The sequence below is a fragment of the Solanum dulcamara genome, chromosome 8 (assembly GCF_947179165.1).
Source record: "Solanum dulcamara chromosome 8, daSolDulc1.2, whole genome shotgun sequence".
NCBI classification, from domain to species: Eukaryota; Viridiplantae; Streptophyta; class Magnoliopsida; order Solanales; family Solanaceae; genus Solanum; species Solanum dulcamara.
This window is the reverse complement of record NC_077244.1, coordinates 78,557,996-78,577,302: the sequence shown is the minus strand read 5'-3', so window position 1 is coordinate 78,577,302 and position 19,307 is coordinate 78,557,996. Positions and strand designations below refer to the sequence as shown.

The following is a 19,307-nucleotide window of genomic DNA, read 5'->3' as shown; positions in this document are numbered from 1 at the left end:
GAATCAGACGGTGTGGCTTTATTGAAAAATTGAGTTGTACAAATAGATGAAATTCAAACCGACACACTGAGACACATGTTATGAATTTTTACAAGTATAATATATTCATATTAATCATTATTTATTTGTCAGTGAATGGAGGGAGTAATAGATTACACATAACCCACAACGGTCACCAAAAAGAAAAGGATAAATTATACGTGCAAGGAATGCTATCCTCCACGTGGGACTGTCATTCGCTACACACAGACATCTGTGAGCCATAATATAAGATAGATTGCAAATAAAGTAAAAGTAGTGAAAGTGACAAATAGTGAAAGTGATAGTTCCAATAAAAAGAAGCATTTAAGCAACTTCAAAATTGCACCACTTTCCAGGCCAACCTATTCCATCCAAAATGGTTGTGTTTTTAAAGATCCAAACATACACAACACTTCATTAGAGAGTTTTGAGATAACTGCAAAAGCTAAAAATTTGCTGAGAAGAAAATGGCTAATTTTCTTATGGTGAAGAATCGTTTGGCTCTTTTAGTGCTCTTATTTACTTACTACTTCTACTTGGGAGATTTCAATGTATGTGCGCTACGGCTTAGACCTGGATTTGTTTACACCAGAAATAGAGGAAGATGCACTCCTCAGTAAGACACCCTTCTTTCTACTACTCTTACTCTGCCTCTCCATTTTTTTTTTCTGGATGAAAAATGTTTTCATTCTTTCAACTAGTAAAGTTGCCTCCAGGTCACGGTGAACCAGTGGAGCTTAGGGGACCAGTCCCTGTCTGCTGCCCTTTAGTCATACATAAAGCGTCTGAAACTTGCTGGTATTCTAAACTAAGCAATGACTAAAAATCCTGTTATTTTGCTATTTTGAGAATAGGTATTGGAGCAGCAGGAGAGAGTCATGGCCAAATATGGTACCACAGACATCCACAGTATCCAAAATATTCGGATCGAGGGCCTATGAGAGATACAGGTACGATCTAACACTGCTAGAAGCTGCTGGAAGAAACGACGATGGGGATAACGTATTTGCTAGATTAGTGAAGCAATCTACAGCTGCATTGTTGAATTCGTATGCCAGACACAATTATCCATACAGTGCTTGGGAAATAAAGACAATGCTCATTCAAGCTTTGGTTTCTGAAAAGTCTGCTTCCCTTTTGGCTCAACGCTTATCTGAAGCTAATGAAGCCTGCAACTAACTTTAATTACTTAGCTTCTTGTTGATTCTTACAACAAGTGTGGTTAATCTTTTGTTAGCTTTTTGTGTTTAGTATGAAGCTGTAAGCTATGGATTTAATACCGTAGCAAAAGAATATGGAGTTGAAATCAAGGCATATTGTGTGCTCAATCTAATCAATCTTCCTATTTGTTTCTTCTTGTGTTCGGGTGCTATTATAACATCACCATGCTTCACGATTTCTCAGACTAAACTATGGTCACCCTTATAATCGTAATGATGAGTTTCATGAGTGATTAGGAAGGTTTCAAAGCAAAGAAGCAGCCACAACATGTAGTTCTTCAAATTTCGATCAAATCATAAGCAAAAGACAAATATTTAGATACTAGCCATTACTGGGGTGTAGAAATAGCATTGTGAAACTTCAAACGACTGGGAACATGTATAATGTTAAAGATCACTTATATACCAATCTACACTAAATTTAAACTGTTATATCAGCGACAATCAAAGATCAGTTACATACAATCTAAACATCAGTGAACTTCATCTCCAGAACAAGAGGTTGGACTTTCACTATTCCCTGTACTTGGTCAGATCAAATGTCAATGTACTCGAGCAACTGGAAGAAGAAAAAAAAACAGCATGTTGACGTTATTATCTTAAGTAAGAAGAAGAGAAGGGAAGTGAGTGATAGAGAGGCTAAAGAAGCTTACCCTCTCTCAGCATCCCTGTAAACACCAACCAAAGCTTCAGCTTTGTCATAAAAGCTGTCTTTGAGAGAGATAACAATGCTTTGGAAGCCACATCCTTCCTCAGGATCCTGAGTAAGCCTAGCACCTCCACACGACTTTGATCGGATGAATCCAGCAACTTTGGCAACATTCAGATTATCCAATGCAGCATCAACTTCATCCAGTATGAAGAATGGAGAAGGTCTAAAACTGAAAATTACACACAAAAATGTGAAACATTTCATGCAGAAGGTTCAAATGGAAGGAAATAAGATAAAAGTACAATCAACTGTTCAGCTTCAATAAATATTGGACACAACGACACCATATACAATGTGCTCACACTAGCTGATATTTGCATATCAAGTGGATGAAAATTGTGCCAAATGAACATAGTAATTTCTGAGACTAAAAGAAGTATTTCCCTACTTCCCGGTGGCACAATGAGTCGTGAGTAGCCACATAGATTACCTGTGGATAGCAAAAAGCAATGCAAGTGCTGCAACCGTCTTCTCTCCTCCTGAAAGCTGTTCCATATCCCGAAAACGCTTTGTTGGGGGCATAGCGGTATACTTGATACCATGTAAAAATGGCTCATCTTCATTATCCAAGTTAAGATATGCTGTCCCACCGAGAGGATGTGTATTGCTCTTTGTGAGTTGCTTGTATATCTTGTCAATTTTGCCAGATATATGATTGAAAGCTTTCATAAACAATTCACATCTGCAAGCAGAACATGCAGACTTCAACAACATACAGTGTAATACCACAAGTAGAGAACATGCAGACTTCAGATCAACAAAATACAACACTGTAAAAAGAAGGATAACAGATATGATAGTCAACATTTGCTATTTTTCTACAGGATGAGAATATAAAAGGACTATCCCACCATTCTACATCTAATCAAAGCAACACATAAAGACCACACCATAGACCACCAGGAGTGTATTGTATCATGAGCATATCAAATAAACAAGAATATGACCACCAAGAGTGTAATAAAGAACATGCTTCAACAATACATATATTTCTCTATTTCCTTCTTTTTGGGGGGTGCCTCGTGTGTCTTTTCCTGTAATTCCTTGAAAAAGATGATTTAAGGATAGCTAAGTTCATGCAATAGTACGGCTAGAAATTAGAGATTGATTAAATACAAGATCAATAAATGGGACTGCGATCATATGGATCTCATGGTGAAATTATATCGAGATAAATGTGAATTGCAGCATTGAGAATAAAAATACCTGGCCCCTTTAACTCTATTATATTCATCAGTAACTTTCTTCTCCTCATTTTTGGCCACTTCGAATTCTTTATTAACATCTTCCTCCTTTTTCAGTAGATCTTTGTATTGATCAAGGGCCTTCAGATTTGGAGCTGTTCTTTCTATCTCTGACATCAAGGAAGCAATTTTCTGTGTAAAATCCACCTCACGCTTCTCCCTTTCAGCTGGTTTCGTAATCTGCTGATACGTTCTACTAAGTTTACTGAAATCAAAAATAGGACCAGGTGTAGATTCTCCAGTATCCATTGGATCAGAGATAGTGGGCAGTTCTATTTGCTCCAGTTCGCATTTCTCCAATATCTCCTGCTTTCTTGAATTCAGCTGTTCAATTTGTGCCTCCTGTAAAACGAAGAACAAAAGCACTCATATATTCATGTGTTTTTTTAGAGGAAGGCACTCATCTAATCCTGCTGTTTTTTTCCTAAAAGGGCTTTTTTCAACATGTATGAATGCAATTGGCAAACATGAGTGGCTTCTCAGAAGCCAAGACTAGTTTAAGAAAGAACTTCGCCAAGAAATTATCATTGAACGGAAAACCTTTGATTTAATTAGACGGTTATGTTTGCTAATGCTAGTTGTTTCAGCAGAAATCTTTTTCTGCCATTCCTGCAGCTGCCTTTCACATTCTTCAGATTTGGACCTCCATGCTGCAGAAAAAAAAGGATAAAATTCTCATAATGGACTACATATTGGGAGAAAAGGACAAATTGGCTATAGCATAGTGGGAACATAAGACACAGAATGACTAATACCGGGCATTCAGTTGCCTGACATGACTAGAAGAAGTCTATGCAAAGGAGGAGATGAAGTATAATTGAATTGGAAGTGAATGTATAACTAGTTAATGACCATCATCGGGAAGTGATACTCCCTGTTTACCAATTTATGCAACAAATTTTGCATTTTCGTGAAATCCCAGAAGATGTTTTTTTTAATAGGTGTGTATTATTAATGTAAAAAAAGCACTAAGAAAGTGATGTAATACATCCAAAATTGCAAAAGAAAAGTTTACCCCGTCTATTTATACAGATTTTCTTGAACTGTAACAGGGTTTCAGCATCTTCAACTAATTCCAATTTACACCAAAAAGAAAGCATGACACCAAAACAATAGCTCCAATTCAATTTCGCATGTTTCAAAAATATGAACTGGAAAAAGAATTATTTGAAGTATCATGCAATGATATTTTTCTCTCTGTTTTAGACTAGTTAGAAATTGGCAGTTGTTGCTGTAATCTGAATTATCATAAAAGAAGAACTTGGTAGAGTTTCACCCTATCAAAAAATGCATTTTATCTGATGAAGCTTTTACAGAGTTTGGAGAAGGCATCTTTTGTAATACTTCTACTCATGAAAGTAAAAGCATACAGAACTATCTAGTCCAACAAGACTGAAAAGCTAGTGAAAAGGCTCTAAAAAAATTGAAACCTAAAGCATACCTAATACTTCTTCCTTGTAATCATCTATCTCCGTTGTAGCTTTCTCCATGGATGACTTCAGATCCACCTCCTTGGTCTCAACCTCCTTTAATTTCTCTTTTAAGTTATTAAGGGTTGATTCCAATTTTACAATTCGTGAATCCATGTCCCGCTTCTGCTCGTATTCCAACCTGAAACATGTTGGAATTAAGAAAGTGGCATGTGCCACAACTAGGCCAAAAATTAACAATGCAATTTTAAACAAAGTTAAGCGGACTCTTCACTTTAGATGCCGCACCCGTGTCGGAATCTTAAAAAATACACTAATTTTGGAGAATCCGACACGCACCCATTGCCATTTTTGAAGATTCCGAGCAACATAGATTTTAAAAACCATAACGAGCTTTCACTATTATTATTAGCTTTATAGCTCAAACAACTGATGCGGGCAGTAAAATACCCAAGGAAAAGCAAATTCAATTTTTTAAAAGAAAATCTGGAGGCTTGTCTGGTTTAAGGGCAGAGAAGTATGAATATGAGAAACAGTATCCAAATGTCAGGTGATTAGGTCGGTGTCTATTTATCTTTGAATTTATTCTAATGATTATAAGGAACAACGATAACATTAATCAGAGAGCAAACATACTGTGACTTAAGCTTCGATTGTTGATTATGTAAGTTGAGCCTTTCTTCAGACATTTCCTGAACAGCTTTGAGCTGATTTTCTTCATACTCCCGAATATTCCTCACCCCAACAGATTCACTAAACTTTTTGTAGATTCTGTCAACGATATCATTGATCCTTTTCTCTCGTGATAAGATCTCTATTGCCCTTGCATCAATTTTTCTGTTCAACTGCAGAAACTCCTAGTGAGAAGAGCTATGTTACAAAATGAAAACCAAGGAAACTAAGATAAGAAGTATAAACACCTGCTCAAGTTCAGGCTGGATATGTCCGATTTCATTTTCAATACTCCCCTTTTCGCGTTCCAAATTTTGAAGTTTGTCTGCAATACTTTTCTGCAAGACAACTCAAGCTAACAGCATTCAAGATGCAGAACATAGACAAACAAAAGGCCAATGAGCAACAGTATATTAACAGGGGTACGTAATTAATATGCTATGAAAGAAGTGAAAAGTCGGGGCAAAAGACACCACGAGTGTTGAGCCATGAACTTCACCATCTCTCAGAATGCAGAAGTGTTACTTCGTTACAGAAAACTTCAAGAAACACTCCCTCTCTGCCCTTTCAACTCTCCTACTTTGATTAGCTAAGGGTATTGACATAAAATTTAAAACTTTTTGAGTTAAATAGAAGTAGATCCAAAGTGTAAATAAAGTTATTTTCAAAGAATTTGAACATTCTAAGAATATATGTGAGTATGTCATCTTTTTTATTATAATCTATCAAAGAAGAAGTAAAGAGTATAGACAGGGTTTCATTATTAGGAAACTGTGTGTCAACAAATAAGTTAGAAGAATGAACGTTTACCACAATTTGCAGCAACTAATCAGTTAAGAGTATAAAAGTATAACTTTTACACCCTTTCAATTCTTAAGTGCCATCAACTTGATGAACAACTAGACAGAGACTGAAAGAACCAATTAACATGAGGATATGATGCTCAGGGTGGCCTGAAGAGCAAAATACTAAGGTTTGTGATCATAGAAATTGATCATTAAGCAATTGTTTTTCCATTTTTTTATATAAAATAATTACTTTTCCACAAAGAAACAAAACAAGCTCTATTGTTGGTGGTCCTCACTAATAGCTTGCTTCATTCTGTTTAATGTTAACATGAATTGATTAGACAGAATTTCATGATCTATTTGACGTGTGTGCTAACAGCAAAAGCAGCAGAAAATATTGGAGTAATTGAAATCATTGAGTTAAGACTGTTAAATAAATTTAAATCTTGACAGAAGTGAATTATATAAACCATATTATTTGTATAATGCGTCAAGAACTCTTTAACAGCAAAATGTGTGGAGTACTTTCTTATCAGCAAACCATGTCAAGCAGGGGCGGACCCAGCATGTATCCAGGGGGTTCATCCGAATCCCCTTCGGCGAAAAATTATACTATTTATACATGGTTAAAATATTTTTTTACGTATAAATAGTAGATGTCGAACCCCTTCGACTAGTTCGTGTGTCTACCTTTTTAGATTTTGAACCCCCTTATTAAAAATTCTGGTTCCACCACTGATGTCAAGTATTTGAGACATCTCAAAATAGTGAGTTCTAGAAATTGGAACAAAGGCAATAAAGCTGGAGTTGGACCCAAGAAAACACACAAAAACCACAGCAAACTACAAAGTTTAGAGATACAGTAAACATATTCCACCTCACTACATCAAACTTTATCAGGAAGAAAGTTGCTATATAAGAAGCTACAAGGGCATCTCAAACCGAAAATTGATGACAATGTAAGAATCTCAAAGGACTAATAGGAGGGATGCAAAACGGTGGCTACTCACAAAAGTTAAAGAAAAGATAGTCAAAAACCTTTTCAATCTCAGCATAGTGAATCTTTTTCTCAAGTCCGCTGATTCTACCAGATGCTTCAGACTCCTTAAGCTGCATCTCCCTTATTGATCCAAGCTCCTCCAACTCTGACTCAAGACCTTCTTTTTTTTTCTTAAGCCCTACAAACCGGAGAAAAAGGAATCAGGACTATGCAACCAACCAGACACATGGATAACGAACTCAACTGACCTTCAATTTTCTTATCATCCCATTTGTGAGAGCGTGCTTCCATACCACCGCTAGTACCACCAGTCATTGTACCAGATTTTGTTAACAAAATCCCATCAACAGTCACAACTACAGGCAATATGGGTGTTGTTAAACCAAGATTAACTTGTATAGTAAGAAAGAAAGTACTTTTTGTTGTTCATCAGTGAAAAGCACCATCTTACCTTTAAGTCTCTCTCCCTCCCAGCTAAGATACTTAGCTTCTTTTAAGTCATCGCAAACAATGGTATTCTGAACAGCAAATAAAATAGCCTTCTCCAATGCTTGATCAAATCTGTGTTACTGTTAAGCATAAAACCTCAGAGCTTCTGATAAGATTTTCCCATCATCATAGACAGGTGTATAGTTGAGGAATATGGATAATCAAACATATGATGTATAATAATTAACGTAACAGCACAGGATACTGTATGACATCAAAAACCAGCTTTGCAGTCCCACCCAACGTGCGCAACCGCTCAACTACTGGCTTTATACGGACTGACTGAAGAGGTATGAATGTCTGAGGAGGAAGTCTTTGCTCTTTTAAATACTACACATAACAAAGCACGTAGAGGTACAATTAACACAATGGAAAAATATAGAGGCAATAAACACATCAAAAAAGAGCATCTCAATTTATGGGCATGTCCCAGGGTCAGAAAAATGCTCCCTAGTCCAATTGTAGCCAGAAGCATTTTAAGGGAGTATCACATCCCAAAAGCTATCCCATATAACAACACAAGAAATGACCTTTGTTCTTTCTTATACTACACTGATTAAAACAGATAGAGGTACAGTTCACTTATAGAAGCATAATCTGCCCCAAGGAAATTGACAGATGTGATACTAATGGGATAGTAGTATAAATAACATAAATCTGAAAACAGGACCACTGTCACCAGCATTTAATATTAGGAGTAGCAGAGGGATATACAGCTTAAGAATCCACCTCATTGTCATTTTTTTGGATGTAAGATTGCAGAAATTGATAGCATTAAGTGACATACCCTAAATTGATATGTAGGGTAAAAGTTACATAGCATTTTAGGAAGTGTATATTATGATCACAAACTTAAGCAGAGATAGCATCTTGTAGCTACAAAGCAAAGATGTGAAGAATCACACCACTAACAGCACTTGCTTTTTTTTCCAGAGAGGTGGCATGTTAATTGCAGTCCTCTATGAAGGAGAAAGGTAGGTATTTTAAAGGAGTATAACATTAAAGACCTCGAAAGAGAAGCACTAGAAAGTAGAAACACAGTGGCATTCCTATTAACCAGTAACTTGCTTTTGTGTCCTTGACCAAATACATGACAACCCATCATCTGGCAAGCATCTAACATAATTACCTACCTTCAGAGAACAACTCAAAATTCTAAACCAATTATTCAGCCATGTCATCACAGCACATTCAACAGGCACATATAACTTGTGCACCTTGCTTTTTATGAAGTTAGACAACTAACAGGCCATATGATTATTATTTCTTCATATGTGTCCCATCAGATCATGCAAATTTATTTGATGAACCATAGATGTCCCATCAAATTAGCAGTCAAAACTACAAAAGCACTCCAAAGTCTGATGAGATGAACTAATGCCACATGACGAGAAGGCATCACTAAGAAAGTGGACCAAAAAAATTAAAATCACACATAAGCACTCTCCCTTCACCACACAAATACTTCATCTTTCACCTTCCTATGGGCCACAACTCTGGGAAAAGTTTGGCCTCAAATTGGCCAATGGACTAGGTGGAGCCACGAAAATCTAGTAAATCTCACCTTTCCAAGCTCAAAAGCTTACTAAAGTCTTCCAATCATGACAGCTTTTGACCTCACACAAAAGGAATTTCAAATTCAGCTTTTGCACCTTATGAAGTCTCCCTAAAATCTACATTAGACAAAGAAATACTCCCTTCATTTCAATTTGTTTGTCTGCTTTTGACTTGACAGGGAGTCTAAGAAAGTAAAGAAGACTTTTGAATTTTGTGCCTTAAACTTAAGATATGTAAAATGTACCCAAATGCCCTTTAATTTTGTGGTCTTAAGGATGCCATGTGGAAAGTTAGACTTCAAGAGTTGCCAAAAAAGGAAAGAGGCATTCTTTTTTAAATGGACTAAAAAGGAAATAAGACGAAAAAAATTGAAAAGGAGGGAGTAATAGACTAGCACAACCTTAGAAACCTCAATCTAGTTTGCAGTAAATGCTAAGACCACTTTCTACTGAATCTGTCAATTGGATCTAACAAAGTGAAGATTTCTATATGCTTAGTTCTCCCATGAATCACCAGAGTAGATGCTATATGAAGTGCCACTTGATTATAACACACAAGCTCCACTTAACAAAGCTATCCACACTACAATTCTGAGTGGATGGATCTGTAGAAGTTCACAAGTTTCTCTGGACATGGCCCAATAATCTGCTTTAAGAAAAAAGGCCAATTACAGTGCACTAAGCTCCCCGCTTTCCACCATGCGGAGGTCGGGGAAGGGCCGCACCACATTGGGTCTTATGTACACAGCCTTGCATTTCTACCGGAGGCTACTTTCACGGCTTGAACCCGTGACCTCCTGGTCACACAAGGGCAACTATTTACCGTTGCACCAAGGCTCCCGTTAATCTGCTTTAAGAAGCTACTTTAAAATTGCTAAACCAAGTTACTAGCACAGAGTTATTTTACTGATTTCCTAGCAACAAAGACAAAATGATAAGATCTATCCCACTCCAAAATGAACCTCTAAAGCAAGCACGGGCGGCATCTATATAAAATGCATCAATATATTTACATTAAGTTAAAATGCTTCAATTAATAGATAAAAAGAAGGAAAACAATGAAGTGAATAAGGAAGGAACGGTCCCTGAACACAGAAGGCACTTTTAAAAGAACTTTCTTTCTAGGTCAGCATCACCAAGTTGCAATATCACAAGTAATCAAACCAAGATAGAAGTTGATAAATATAATCAGGTAATCCGAATCAACTGTGGCAAGAGGAACCAGATTAGCACCGCTTAACTACTTGATATTAGAAGTATCATTACTATGACATAGTTGCTTTCGCACCTTGATGCATTCTTTTCCTGTTTGTTCATCCTCAACTACAACTGCATCCATATATCTGCCCATTGCAACTGTTACAGCAAGGTTATACTTCTTCTGTGTTGGCCTGCACAGATCTGTCATTCGACCATGAACACCAGGAAACAGACGCTTCAGAGTTTCAACTGCTTGAGACAATTTGGCATCTCTCTCATTTTCATGTCTCTCAGCCTTCAATTCACGTAGTTGGTCCTCTACTTCATCAAGTCGTTTCCGCAGATTGTCATGTTTTTCTCTGTCGAAAGAACAGATATTTCAAGTTATTTACATAAACAACAAGTAAATGCAAATGCAGTTACTTGCACTTCCATATGACCAGAGCCTATTAAATAAGGAAACAAGTCCTGGTATCCAGCAGCATGTATCATAGCTCAATCTGACCAACCTGGAGCGTCGAAGTTTATTTTTCATTTCACGCTGTTCTTCTTTCACCCGTTTAAGTTCTTCATCATGCTTCTTAACTGCATCAAGAATTTTCTTCAACCTTGTTTGCATCTGTTTCTCCTGAGACTCAAGCTCATGCTTCCGATTTTCAAGCTGCTGAAGATTTTCTTCCAGATTCTTCTGAGCATCAATATCAGCACGCTGCTGCCTATCCAAGACCTCTTTCTCATCTCTTAGTTTCGCAGTTTTCATGCCAGCCTCTTCTTTACTGTAAAACCAAATCCACGAAGCTACATCAAATGAAACCTAGCACTTGATCTCTAGAACATTTATTTCAAAAAGAATATGGAAAAAGCAGATCATGTGTCAAAGCAAACATTTCCATGCTTTCACCTTTCGCCTCTGTCTAGGCAGCCTGAGAGAGAAGATGACAATGTAAAAGCAATTGTTGAGCCCATGACAGTCCATCTAACGAAATTGTGATAGGTAATAAAAATCATGAGCTTCTGCAGCACAAGGAAGCAGCTTTTTCCACCTCCCCAATAGGGGCATGCGGACAGGGAAGAAATAGAGCACACATTAAAACCCTAGGTGATTTTTTCCATCTGACTAAGCCTTGGAAGGAAGTGTGACCCGGTACCCATGCTAGTGGAAGGTAGCAAGTACCCAGTGAATTAGTCAAGGCCGTTAAAGCTGGCCCAGTCACCACCGTCACAAAAAAAATAATCTAAAATTCCATGTGGTATTAAGATTAAGGTTTAGAAGAACATGGTAGAGAGCATCATAGGAGCTTATATCAAATCCAAACAAAAGAGGGTCTGTACCATGATAACAAAAATGTGGTACATTTGCAACTTCAAGCTGGACTTAGAAGTTCTTGCTTCAAATAAATAAAAAGGAAGAAAAGGAAGTAAGTAAATAAGATACTACACCCAATTCATGGGCTGAGTAACACACAATGTTTTGTTACACAAAACTTGACCATGATATTATTTCGAGGTCAGAGAAACAAAACACATAACCAACGGAAAAATAGCAAAAGTTAGCAAAAAAAATAATGACGATGGTTATCCGGGTCAGCTTGCATATACCTCGACTATTCCTGGGTACCTTCTACCCCCTCCCCGCACAAATATCAGGTAACTTTGCCCACCAAGTCTTGCTTAGGCTGGGATTTGAACCTTAAAGGCTGAAACATTATGGTTCTCCTCCAACTTAATTGACCATTAGCTCACAACCTTAGGTGCACAAAAGTTTAAATGTATTGACTTCAGAAAAATGCAATGTCCCCTTTGTCGTGTTAAAATAGAACCTTAATTTATTACTTGTTACTAAATTTTAGATTGTTAAATTAGTTAGTCATTAGATATTAGTATAAGAAGAGATTATTTTTTTTAAGAAGTATGATGTTTAGTATTAGACGAGATTTTACAGGGGAAAAATTGGTTTTTTTATATAGGAGGGGACAAATTTATTTTTTTCGATGCAGATTTAACCAGTGTTGTGAAAGGCGATCCCCTCATCGCCAATGGCGAAAGGCGAGAAAAGGCGACCCTTCATCGCCTATTAGCTTTGTGGCAAGGCGATCTTCAAAAGGTGACGCCATGGCGACAAAGGCGAGAGGCGAGAAAAGCGCCGCCATTCGTATTTTCTTAAAAAGAGGCGATCAATTTAGAATTTTAAAAGTTAGAAGGTAATTTTAGGGTTTTCTTTCCAAATTTGAACAGTTGCATTCTTAGACTGCGACTCCAACCAGTCGACTCGACTAGACTTCTCCGGCGACTAGCCAGACTTTTCTAGCAACTCCAAAGTCTAACCAATACCTATTTCTTCTATTCTTCTAATTCTTTCTTTTTTTCTTCTTCAGATTTCTTCTTCCTTTGTTTCTTTTTCCTTCTTCTTCAGACTACAGAGTTACTTCTACCTCTGCTTTTTTTCTCACTGTTTCGACTTTTGGTCTATTTTTTATTCATTCAAGTTCTAGACTTTTAGTATGTACTGTCTATTTTCAATTTTTGAATTGAAATATTTGCTAATATGTTATTGCTATTGACATTTTGATTATTTATGTATGCAATTAAATATTTAAATTTTTTGCTATTAATTGACGCCGCACATCAAAAAGGTGAGCGCCTCGCCCCTCGCCTCGCCTTGTGGCGAGGGAGACCCTTGTCACCTTGTGTTGTCATTCGTCGTCCAAAACACTGGATTTGACACGAAAATAGGAGAATCTGCCCTTTATCAAAAATTATATTATTTGTAATAATAAAAGGGGATTCCAACATATTAATATAGAGTGAAGTGATCCCTCAGATTCAGAACTTTTTTCAATACTCGCAATCCTTATGGTCTAAGCACTTTGAACCCCCACCAACCCTGACTATAAACACAGCACAGTACATACAAAACCTAAGAGTCTACGACCAGATTAACCACCGAAAAAATTAATGATTCCTTCCTAGATCGTCAATTATCATCCAAAGACATTTATTTACAAATAAAGCAGCAGTAAATGTTAAAGAATTTACACAAGTACTCAGATTCCTTCATGTAGAAGAGTTTCTCAACCATAAAAGAACTCACATTTGGTGATATGTCTCCAATTGACTGTCAGCCAATTGAAGTTTCCCGCCTGCATCTCGACTTCTTTGACGCAACTCATCCAGCTGCTTAGTAATGTCCTTCAAGTCACTTTGAAGCTTCTTCACCTCATCTGCATGCCTTCTTTTTTCTTCTCTCTTCTTATCAAGCTCTTTGCTTGTACTTTTGATTTTTGAAGTAATCCGAGATACTTCTTCCTTTAACTTTACAAGATCAGGTTGCTATGAAAAGATAAAAGAATTCTTGAGTGAGCACATTATAAACGGTCTAGTGAATAAAAAAAAGTGCAGTTCACAACTCTAGTGATGACAGAGCAACAAGGACACAAGAGTATATCTATTTAATGAGGCACATCATCAAGCTTTATAATAGAAATCCAAATACATTCGCACGCCTTTGATAGAACATTGTAACTATCAGCATAAACAAGTAATTATAGGAAAGCAATCAATAGCATTTGCCCAAGAAGTAAAACTCATTAAGCTTCCAAACATTCAGCCAGAGAAATCTCTACAAGACAACAGTAAGGAATATCATGCACAATTCAGGGAACCAACAATATGGCATACCAGGCAAAAACTGCTATCCTGCAACAGCTCATTTTGAAACAGGCAATTCGGTTTTGTCCTGTCACCTTTTCAGTTATCTAAACCTTTATAACAATTGCTGAAGGTTTTATCTCAGAATGGAATAGCACTAAATGTGGTTCAGAAGAAATAAAGTTACTCCAAGCATCATGCACAAGTGAGTCATAGCTTCATTTCATAGGCAGATAGAAAATAGCATTAACATCACTCATAAAGCAAATGTGAAAGACTAATGAATTTGAGAATCGAATTACATTCTTGTCAAGTTTGTTTTTTCTATCTGCAATCTTCCTCTCGCGCAATGCAATCTCTCTCATGTATCCGCTCAATTCTTTCTTCTTTCTGCTAGATTCACTTTCATATTCCCCAAGTTTCTCCACAATTTCTTTGACTCTTGCTTCTTCGGCATCAAGTTCCTCGTTTGTCTTTGCAATATCCTTTTCTATGTTGAATAATTGCCAAAGAAAATATTCTTGCTTCAAAGATTTCTGCAATGAATACAGATGACAAATGATGGGGACTCACCAGACGAATAGCCATAAAGGAATAATAGAAACAAATTAAACCAAGCGAACAACAGTTTGTTACAAAAAAAAATCTCCTTCCATTAATAACAACTAACAAATAAAAACATCATCTAATATATGCCACGAAAAAAGAACAAAAATCAGAGGGTGTTACCATATACATATCGGTCACCATAAAATTCAGAATAGATAATCTTTATCAATAACAGGGAATAAATGACATTTCTGTGTACGCTGCCTCTACCAAGCAACTAATTTATTCTACTGAAATTGCTACTATTGGAGAAGGTCAAAAGCGGAGTATTAAGTATACCAATCACTGCAAAACTCTATATCAAATGCTTCATGGCCCTACTACTGATAATAGCTAAATAGGAGGAGGAAAAACTCAACTTATTATGAATTGAAAAATATACCCTTGCATTTATATATAAATATATGAATACACACAGAGGCAAGTGTTTTAGACAAGAGGAAATCAAAGATGTATCACACTTTGTATAAATTTAAGGCAAGCTAGTGTGGGATAAAAACGCTGTGACTGAAGCAGCACATATGAAATGATAACTTTATAAATCTAAAAGACAATTAAGTTACCGATCTCCCAAAAAAAAAAAGACAATTATTGGAAAAAAAAGAGTTTTAATGCTTATTTAAGACAGAATGAGAAGCAGAATATTCAAGCAGACGGCTGAAAAATAGAAATTCAAGGATATAGACAAAAACAACACTTCAGCACATGACTATAAACATGAATAATGCTTTAAAATATAAAAAGCGGGTGAATCTTGCATTTAGATCATAAACAAGACGCTGCACTAAAAAACAGATGTACTAAACTCATACCAGTTGATCTTGTAAGCGAAGATGCTTCTCAGCTTCTTCTTTCTGTTCCTTTTTCTGTTTTCGCTCCAAAGTTACAGTTTTCTTTTTCTGGTAAGCAAGTGCCTTCTTTTCTTCAGCTCTTGCTTTTTCTTCTTCCAATTCATCATAGCGTCTCTTAAACTCTTCAGATCCAGATATTTGCTCAAGGAGTGCAGAGAGTTCTTTCGGATTTTTAGATGCAATAGACTCAACGTCACCCTGCATCAATTCTCCATAGACAAGAGAGACATCCATTAATACATTCACAAGGAAGTAACTGCTATTTCAGTTTACTAACTCTAGAATAAAAACATAGGTAGTTAAATGTCATACTCTGAACTTTCCTTTTTCTACTTATATTCCTTTGCAGGCTTATAAGTGAGCCACAGTTGCAGAATGTCAAAGGAATACAATCAGCAAGACACTCATGTGATGACAATCAACTGTGGCAGTGACCTATAGAGCAACTCAGATTAGCAAGATACCTTCATTTAATGGCAACAATAACAACTTGCCTCTTCTTTCTGCTAATACAAGCCATTCTTAATACTTCTCTAGTGACACTTTTGTGCTTTATTATAATTAGATAGGAATGTATTTTGAACTAAAATTACAATGGATGAAAGATATTTCACTTTTTTTCAATCCATAAAGATAGTTCAAGATTCTTTTACGCCATATATTACACCATCATTCATTTAATCGTGTCTGCTTATCCTAACCAATGTGAACACATGTTCTGAGGTGCAGAGGATTGCAACGGTCCATTCCAAATGCAAAAGGAAAACCACAACACGCTAAGATATTCAGACTGGTATAGGCTATGAAGTGTTCATTCCATCTGGATTGAAAGAAACACAAGGATATTTGAGAAGAAGAGAAGACCCTGGAAAGCTGTAACAAAGGAGACATATGCATCATCTGTGCGAGCCTCGTCTGGAATTAGAACTAGACTTCAATCCTTGTAATTCTGAGTGAGCTTGAGATATGCTTTGGAGTTGTAATTCCTGTTATTATTACTGCCTAAGATAGCAAGCTGTGTGAGCTTTGCTATGGATTTGTAATGACTCATTTGGTGATTAGTACAACAAAGTTAGTTACCAAAAAAATATATATGAGGTGCAGAGATGCTCTAGCTGTTTAAAGCTGATTAATTCTGCTGCAAACCAAAATACACTGTCAATGTAATAGGATTATATTATATGATGTTCGTGTAAACACTATTAGTGTAAGATCGTGTAGTTAAATTAGTTGTAGCAAGTTACCTGTCTTCTTCAGGTTCCACTTTTACACTTGCTATACAGAGTTAGTTGTCTTTTAAGTGACCTATACTATACTTTCAATGACTCCAACTTGCTTTAGGATTGAGGCGTTGTTGTTGTATACTTTCTCTCTTTCATTTTGAGAAATAGTAGTTGTTATATACTATAATGTCAATGCAATGAAGTAAGCAATTAACCAACACGGTACCTGAAAGACGAGAAAATTCCGCGCTTTAACCAGAATATCAAGGGACTTCAATTTGGCATTATACTCATCCCAATTAACTGCTTTCCCATCAATCCGATACTCGCTAGCACCAGCACTAGTAATAGCACGCGTAAACTGAATTTCCGTACCATCAACAAGCTGATAAACTAACCTCACGAAAGCTCTTCGACCTCTCTGCTCTTTTTCACGGTCATCAAAAGCATAAATTAGGTCCTTCAACTGTGCACCACGAAGTTGACCCGTACGAACTCCAAGGACGAAGCTGATAGCATCCATTAGGTTAGATTTTCCAGCTCCATTTGGACCTATAATCGCTGTAAAGTCGTAAAATGGGCCAATTGTTTGAAATCCTTTGTAGGACTTGAAATTCTCGAGTTCCAGCCGGTGAATTTTTCCCGGCGACGGCTGCGACGGCATTGTGTGAGTGAAAACCCTAGATCTTCAGTGAGAATTTTGTGATGAAATGGTGAATCTGACTTGAATTGAGTTGTTGGAGAGTGAATTAGGGTTTGAAGTGAGAGAGGAATTTTTTTTGGCGGGTATTATTCTGGGGAAATGTGTCTTTACTCATGGAGCGTCGAAATCGGATTCGGGTTTCATATTGGAAACGTATGAAAGACGAATGAGAGGGAAAATCTAATTACAGAAACGGCTCTTTTCGTTTTCCCTCAAAAATATCAAACGCTATTTATTAAAATGGTAATCTACAATTTTAATTATTTTATGATCCATCACACATGTTCTTTTAATTATTATATGTATGGCCTTTTTTTTCTACATATAATTAGTAAAAAAAAAAATACAAGAGATTATGTTATAATCATTTACTTCTATTCAAATTATAATACCAAATGGTCAAAAGAATCATTTCATTTGCCTTCTTACTAGTTACCACTATATACTGCAAAACAAATTAAAAGCCTAATTATTAGGAATTTAAGTTAAAAATTAATTTACTTGGGGAGCCAATGCTAAAAAAGTTAATTATTTTGAGAGTTGTAATTTGATGTGTCATTTTGTTTTTATGATTTTCTTCTTTTGATAATCCAATGGGTTCTACAAAGTTGAATTTGCCGAGAGTAAGTATACGCAAATTTTATTCGATTCCTATCTTGTGAGGTACTGAAGTTGTTTCCAATAAACCTTCTCACTTGAGTATTGATATTAATTCAAAATATTCTTTTGGCATAAATTTTAGAGTTCAAACTTTAAAAATTGAGTTTTTAAAGTTGTATCGGGATTAATTATCACGAAATAAGTTATTCCACCATGTATATTGGATAATTTATCCCATCACTAGGTATAAATGGTGGATAGATAATCAGAGAACTGTCTAATAACTGTTGACACGCAATTTTGACCTTTCACAAACGTATATTAGTTATTGAGCTTCTTCAATTTTAAACAATCTGAAGTAATTATTTTTATAAAATACCAAAATATTTTCAAGTGTATTTTTAAAGAAATTTTTATCATTCTTATATTTTTTAATTATATATATATATATATATATATATATATATATATATATAGAGTTCTATATAATTATCTATAAATATTCAAAAAATGATATAAAAAATAATTTTATTATTTCGTAAATTAGTAGCTTGTATTTTTGGATTGATTAGTTTATAATTAAGTCAATTAATTCATTCCGTTAGAATTAAGAAGCTCGTTAATTAATTATTGTCGATTCTTCTTATCTAATTTTTAGCTGAATTCACAATTAAATCGATTTGGCTATTTTGTTAAGCTTAATTGTCTAAGTTATCAATTTTTCAACCATTTTTCACTACCCTTAACCAAATTTCAAGTCATTTTTAGCCAAAATTTAGTCCCAAAGTCATCTCAACCCAATATTGTCATCCACTCTCTTCAAACCCAATAACAACAACATTCTAACACCTATACATCTAAAGCTCAATTCTTATAATAATTTGGGCCCAACATCAACTCACTACAATACATATATATTATACTTATACAATATTAACCCAACCTCTTTCTTTTTTTCCCTTTCCACCCCTAATTTCACCTAACCCCCCTGTTTTTTTAAAATTCTCAAATATCATCATTCTCCTAAGTCCTACCCCATCATTTTTCTTTTTCCTTTTCCCTTTTTTCTCCACAAAACTCATCATTATTCAAAAATTCACCATTACTTCCACCGATCTCACTTTTTTTTTAAATACCTTCATTTTTCTTCAAAGAAAGGAAGAACAAGAATATCACACAAAAAAGGAAAATAAATATACATTCATCAACATTCAAAAACATACAAGAAGAATACAAAAAAAAAGAGGGAAGCAAGAACATAATACTACAAAAAAAAAATTAGACCAAAAAAATTTAGTCTCAAATTTTATTTTTATTTTTTTAGTTCTTTCGCTCATTTCT

The 19,307-nt window shown here is 35.7% G+C and overlaps 2 protein-coding genes across 2 annotated transcripts; one reads left to right on the top strand and one right to left on the bottom strand.

Moving 5' to 3' along the window:
• Positions 1-317: 317 nt before the first annotated feature.
• LOC129901344 (uncharacterized) lies at positions 318-1,366 on the top strand. Its single transcript, XM_055976492.1, has 2 exons — positions 318-637; positions 876-1,366. Exons 1-2 carry the CDS (start codon positions 489-491, stop codon positions 1,198-1,200), a joined length of 474 nt encoding a protein of 157 aa, XP_055832467.1. The 5' UTR covers positions 318-488; the 3' UTR covers positions 1,201-1,366.
• A 133-nt stretch (positions 1,367-1,499) lies between these two features.
• Positions 1,500-17,553, bottom strand: LOC129901342 (structural maintenance of chromosomes protein 1). Its single transcript, XM_055976491.1, has 18 exons — positions 16,890-17,553; positions 15,402-15,638; positions 14,283-14,516; positions 13,424-13,662; positions 10,842-11,108; positions 10,421-10,691; positions 7,782-7,906; positions 7,539-7,648; positions 7,336-7,443; positions 7,126-7,265; positions 5,548-5,637; positions 5,264-5,472; positions 4,639-4,808; positions 3,738-3,847; positions 3,160-3,539; positions 2,384-2,635; positions 1,895-2,122; positions 1,500-1,800 (listed from the first exon to the last, which is right to left on the bottom strand). Exons 1-18 carry the CDS (start codon positions 17,325-17,327, stop codon positions 1,755-1,757), a joined length of 3,654 nt encoding a protein of 1,217 aa, XP_055832466.1. The 5' UTR covers positions 17,328-17,553; the 3' UTR covers positions 1,500-1,754.
• Between the last annotated feature and the right edge of the window lie 1,754 nt (positions 17,554-19,307).

Bases quoted from the DNA above. Each gene is read 5' to 3' on its own strand.
- LOC129901344 (XM_055976492.1), top strand. From the start codon at position 489: ATGGCTAATTTTCTTATGGTGAAGAATCGTTTGGCTCTTTTAGTGCTC. The intron at 638-875 runs GTAAGACACCCT...TTTTGAGAATAG, and splicing joins AGAGGAAGATGCACTCCTCA to GTATTGGAGCAGCAGGAGAG.
- LOC129901342 (XM_055976491.1), bottom strand. From the start codon at position 17,327: ATGCCGTCGCAGCCGTCGCCGGGAAAAATTCACCGGCTGGAACTCGAG. The intron at 7,907-10,420 runs GTGCGAAAGCAA...TGTTATGTGTAG, and splicing joins CAGGAAAAGAATGCATCAAG to TATTTAAAAGAGCAAAGACT. The intron at 5,638-7,125 runs GTTTTTGACTAT...GTTGTCTTGCAG, and splicing joins ACTATGCTGAGATTGAAAAG to AAAAGTATTGCAGACAAACT.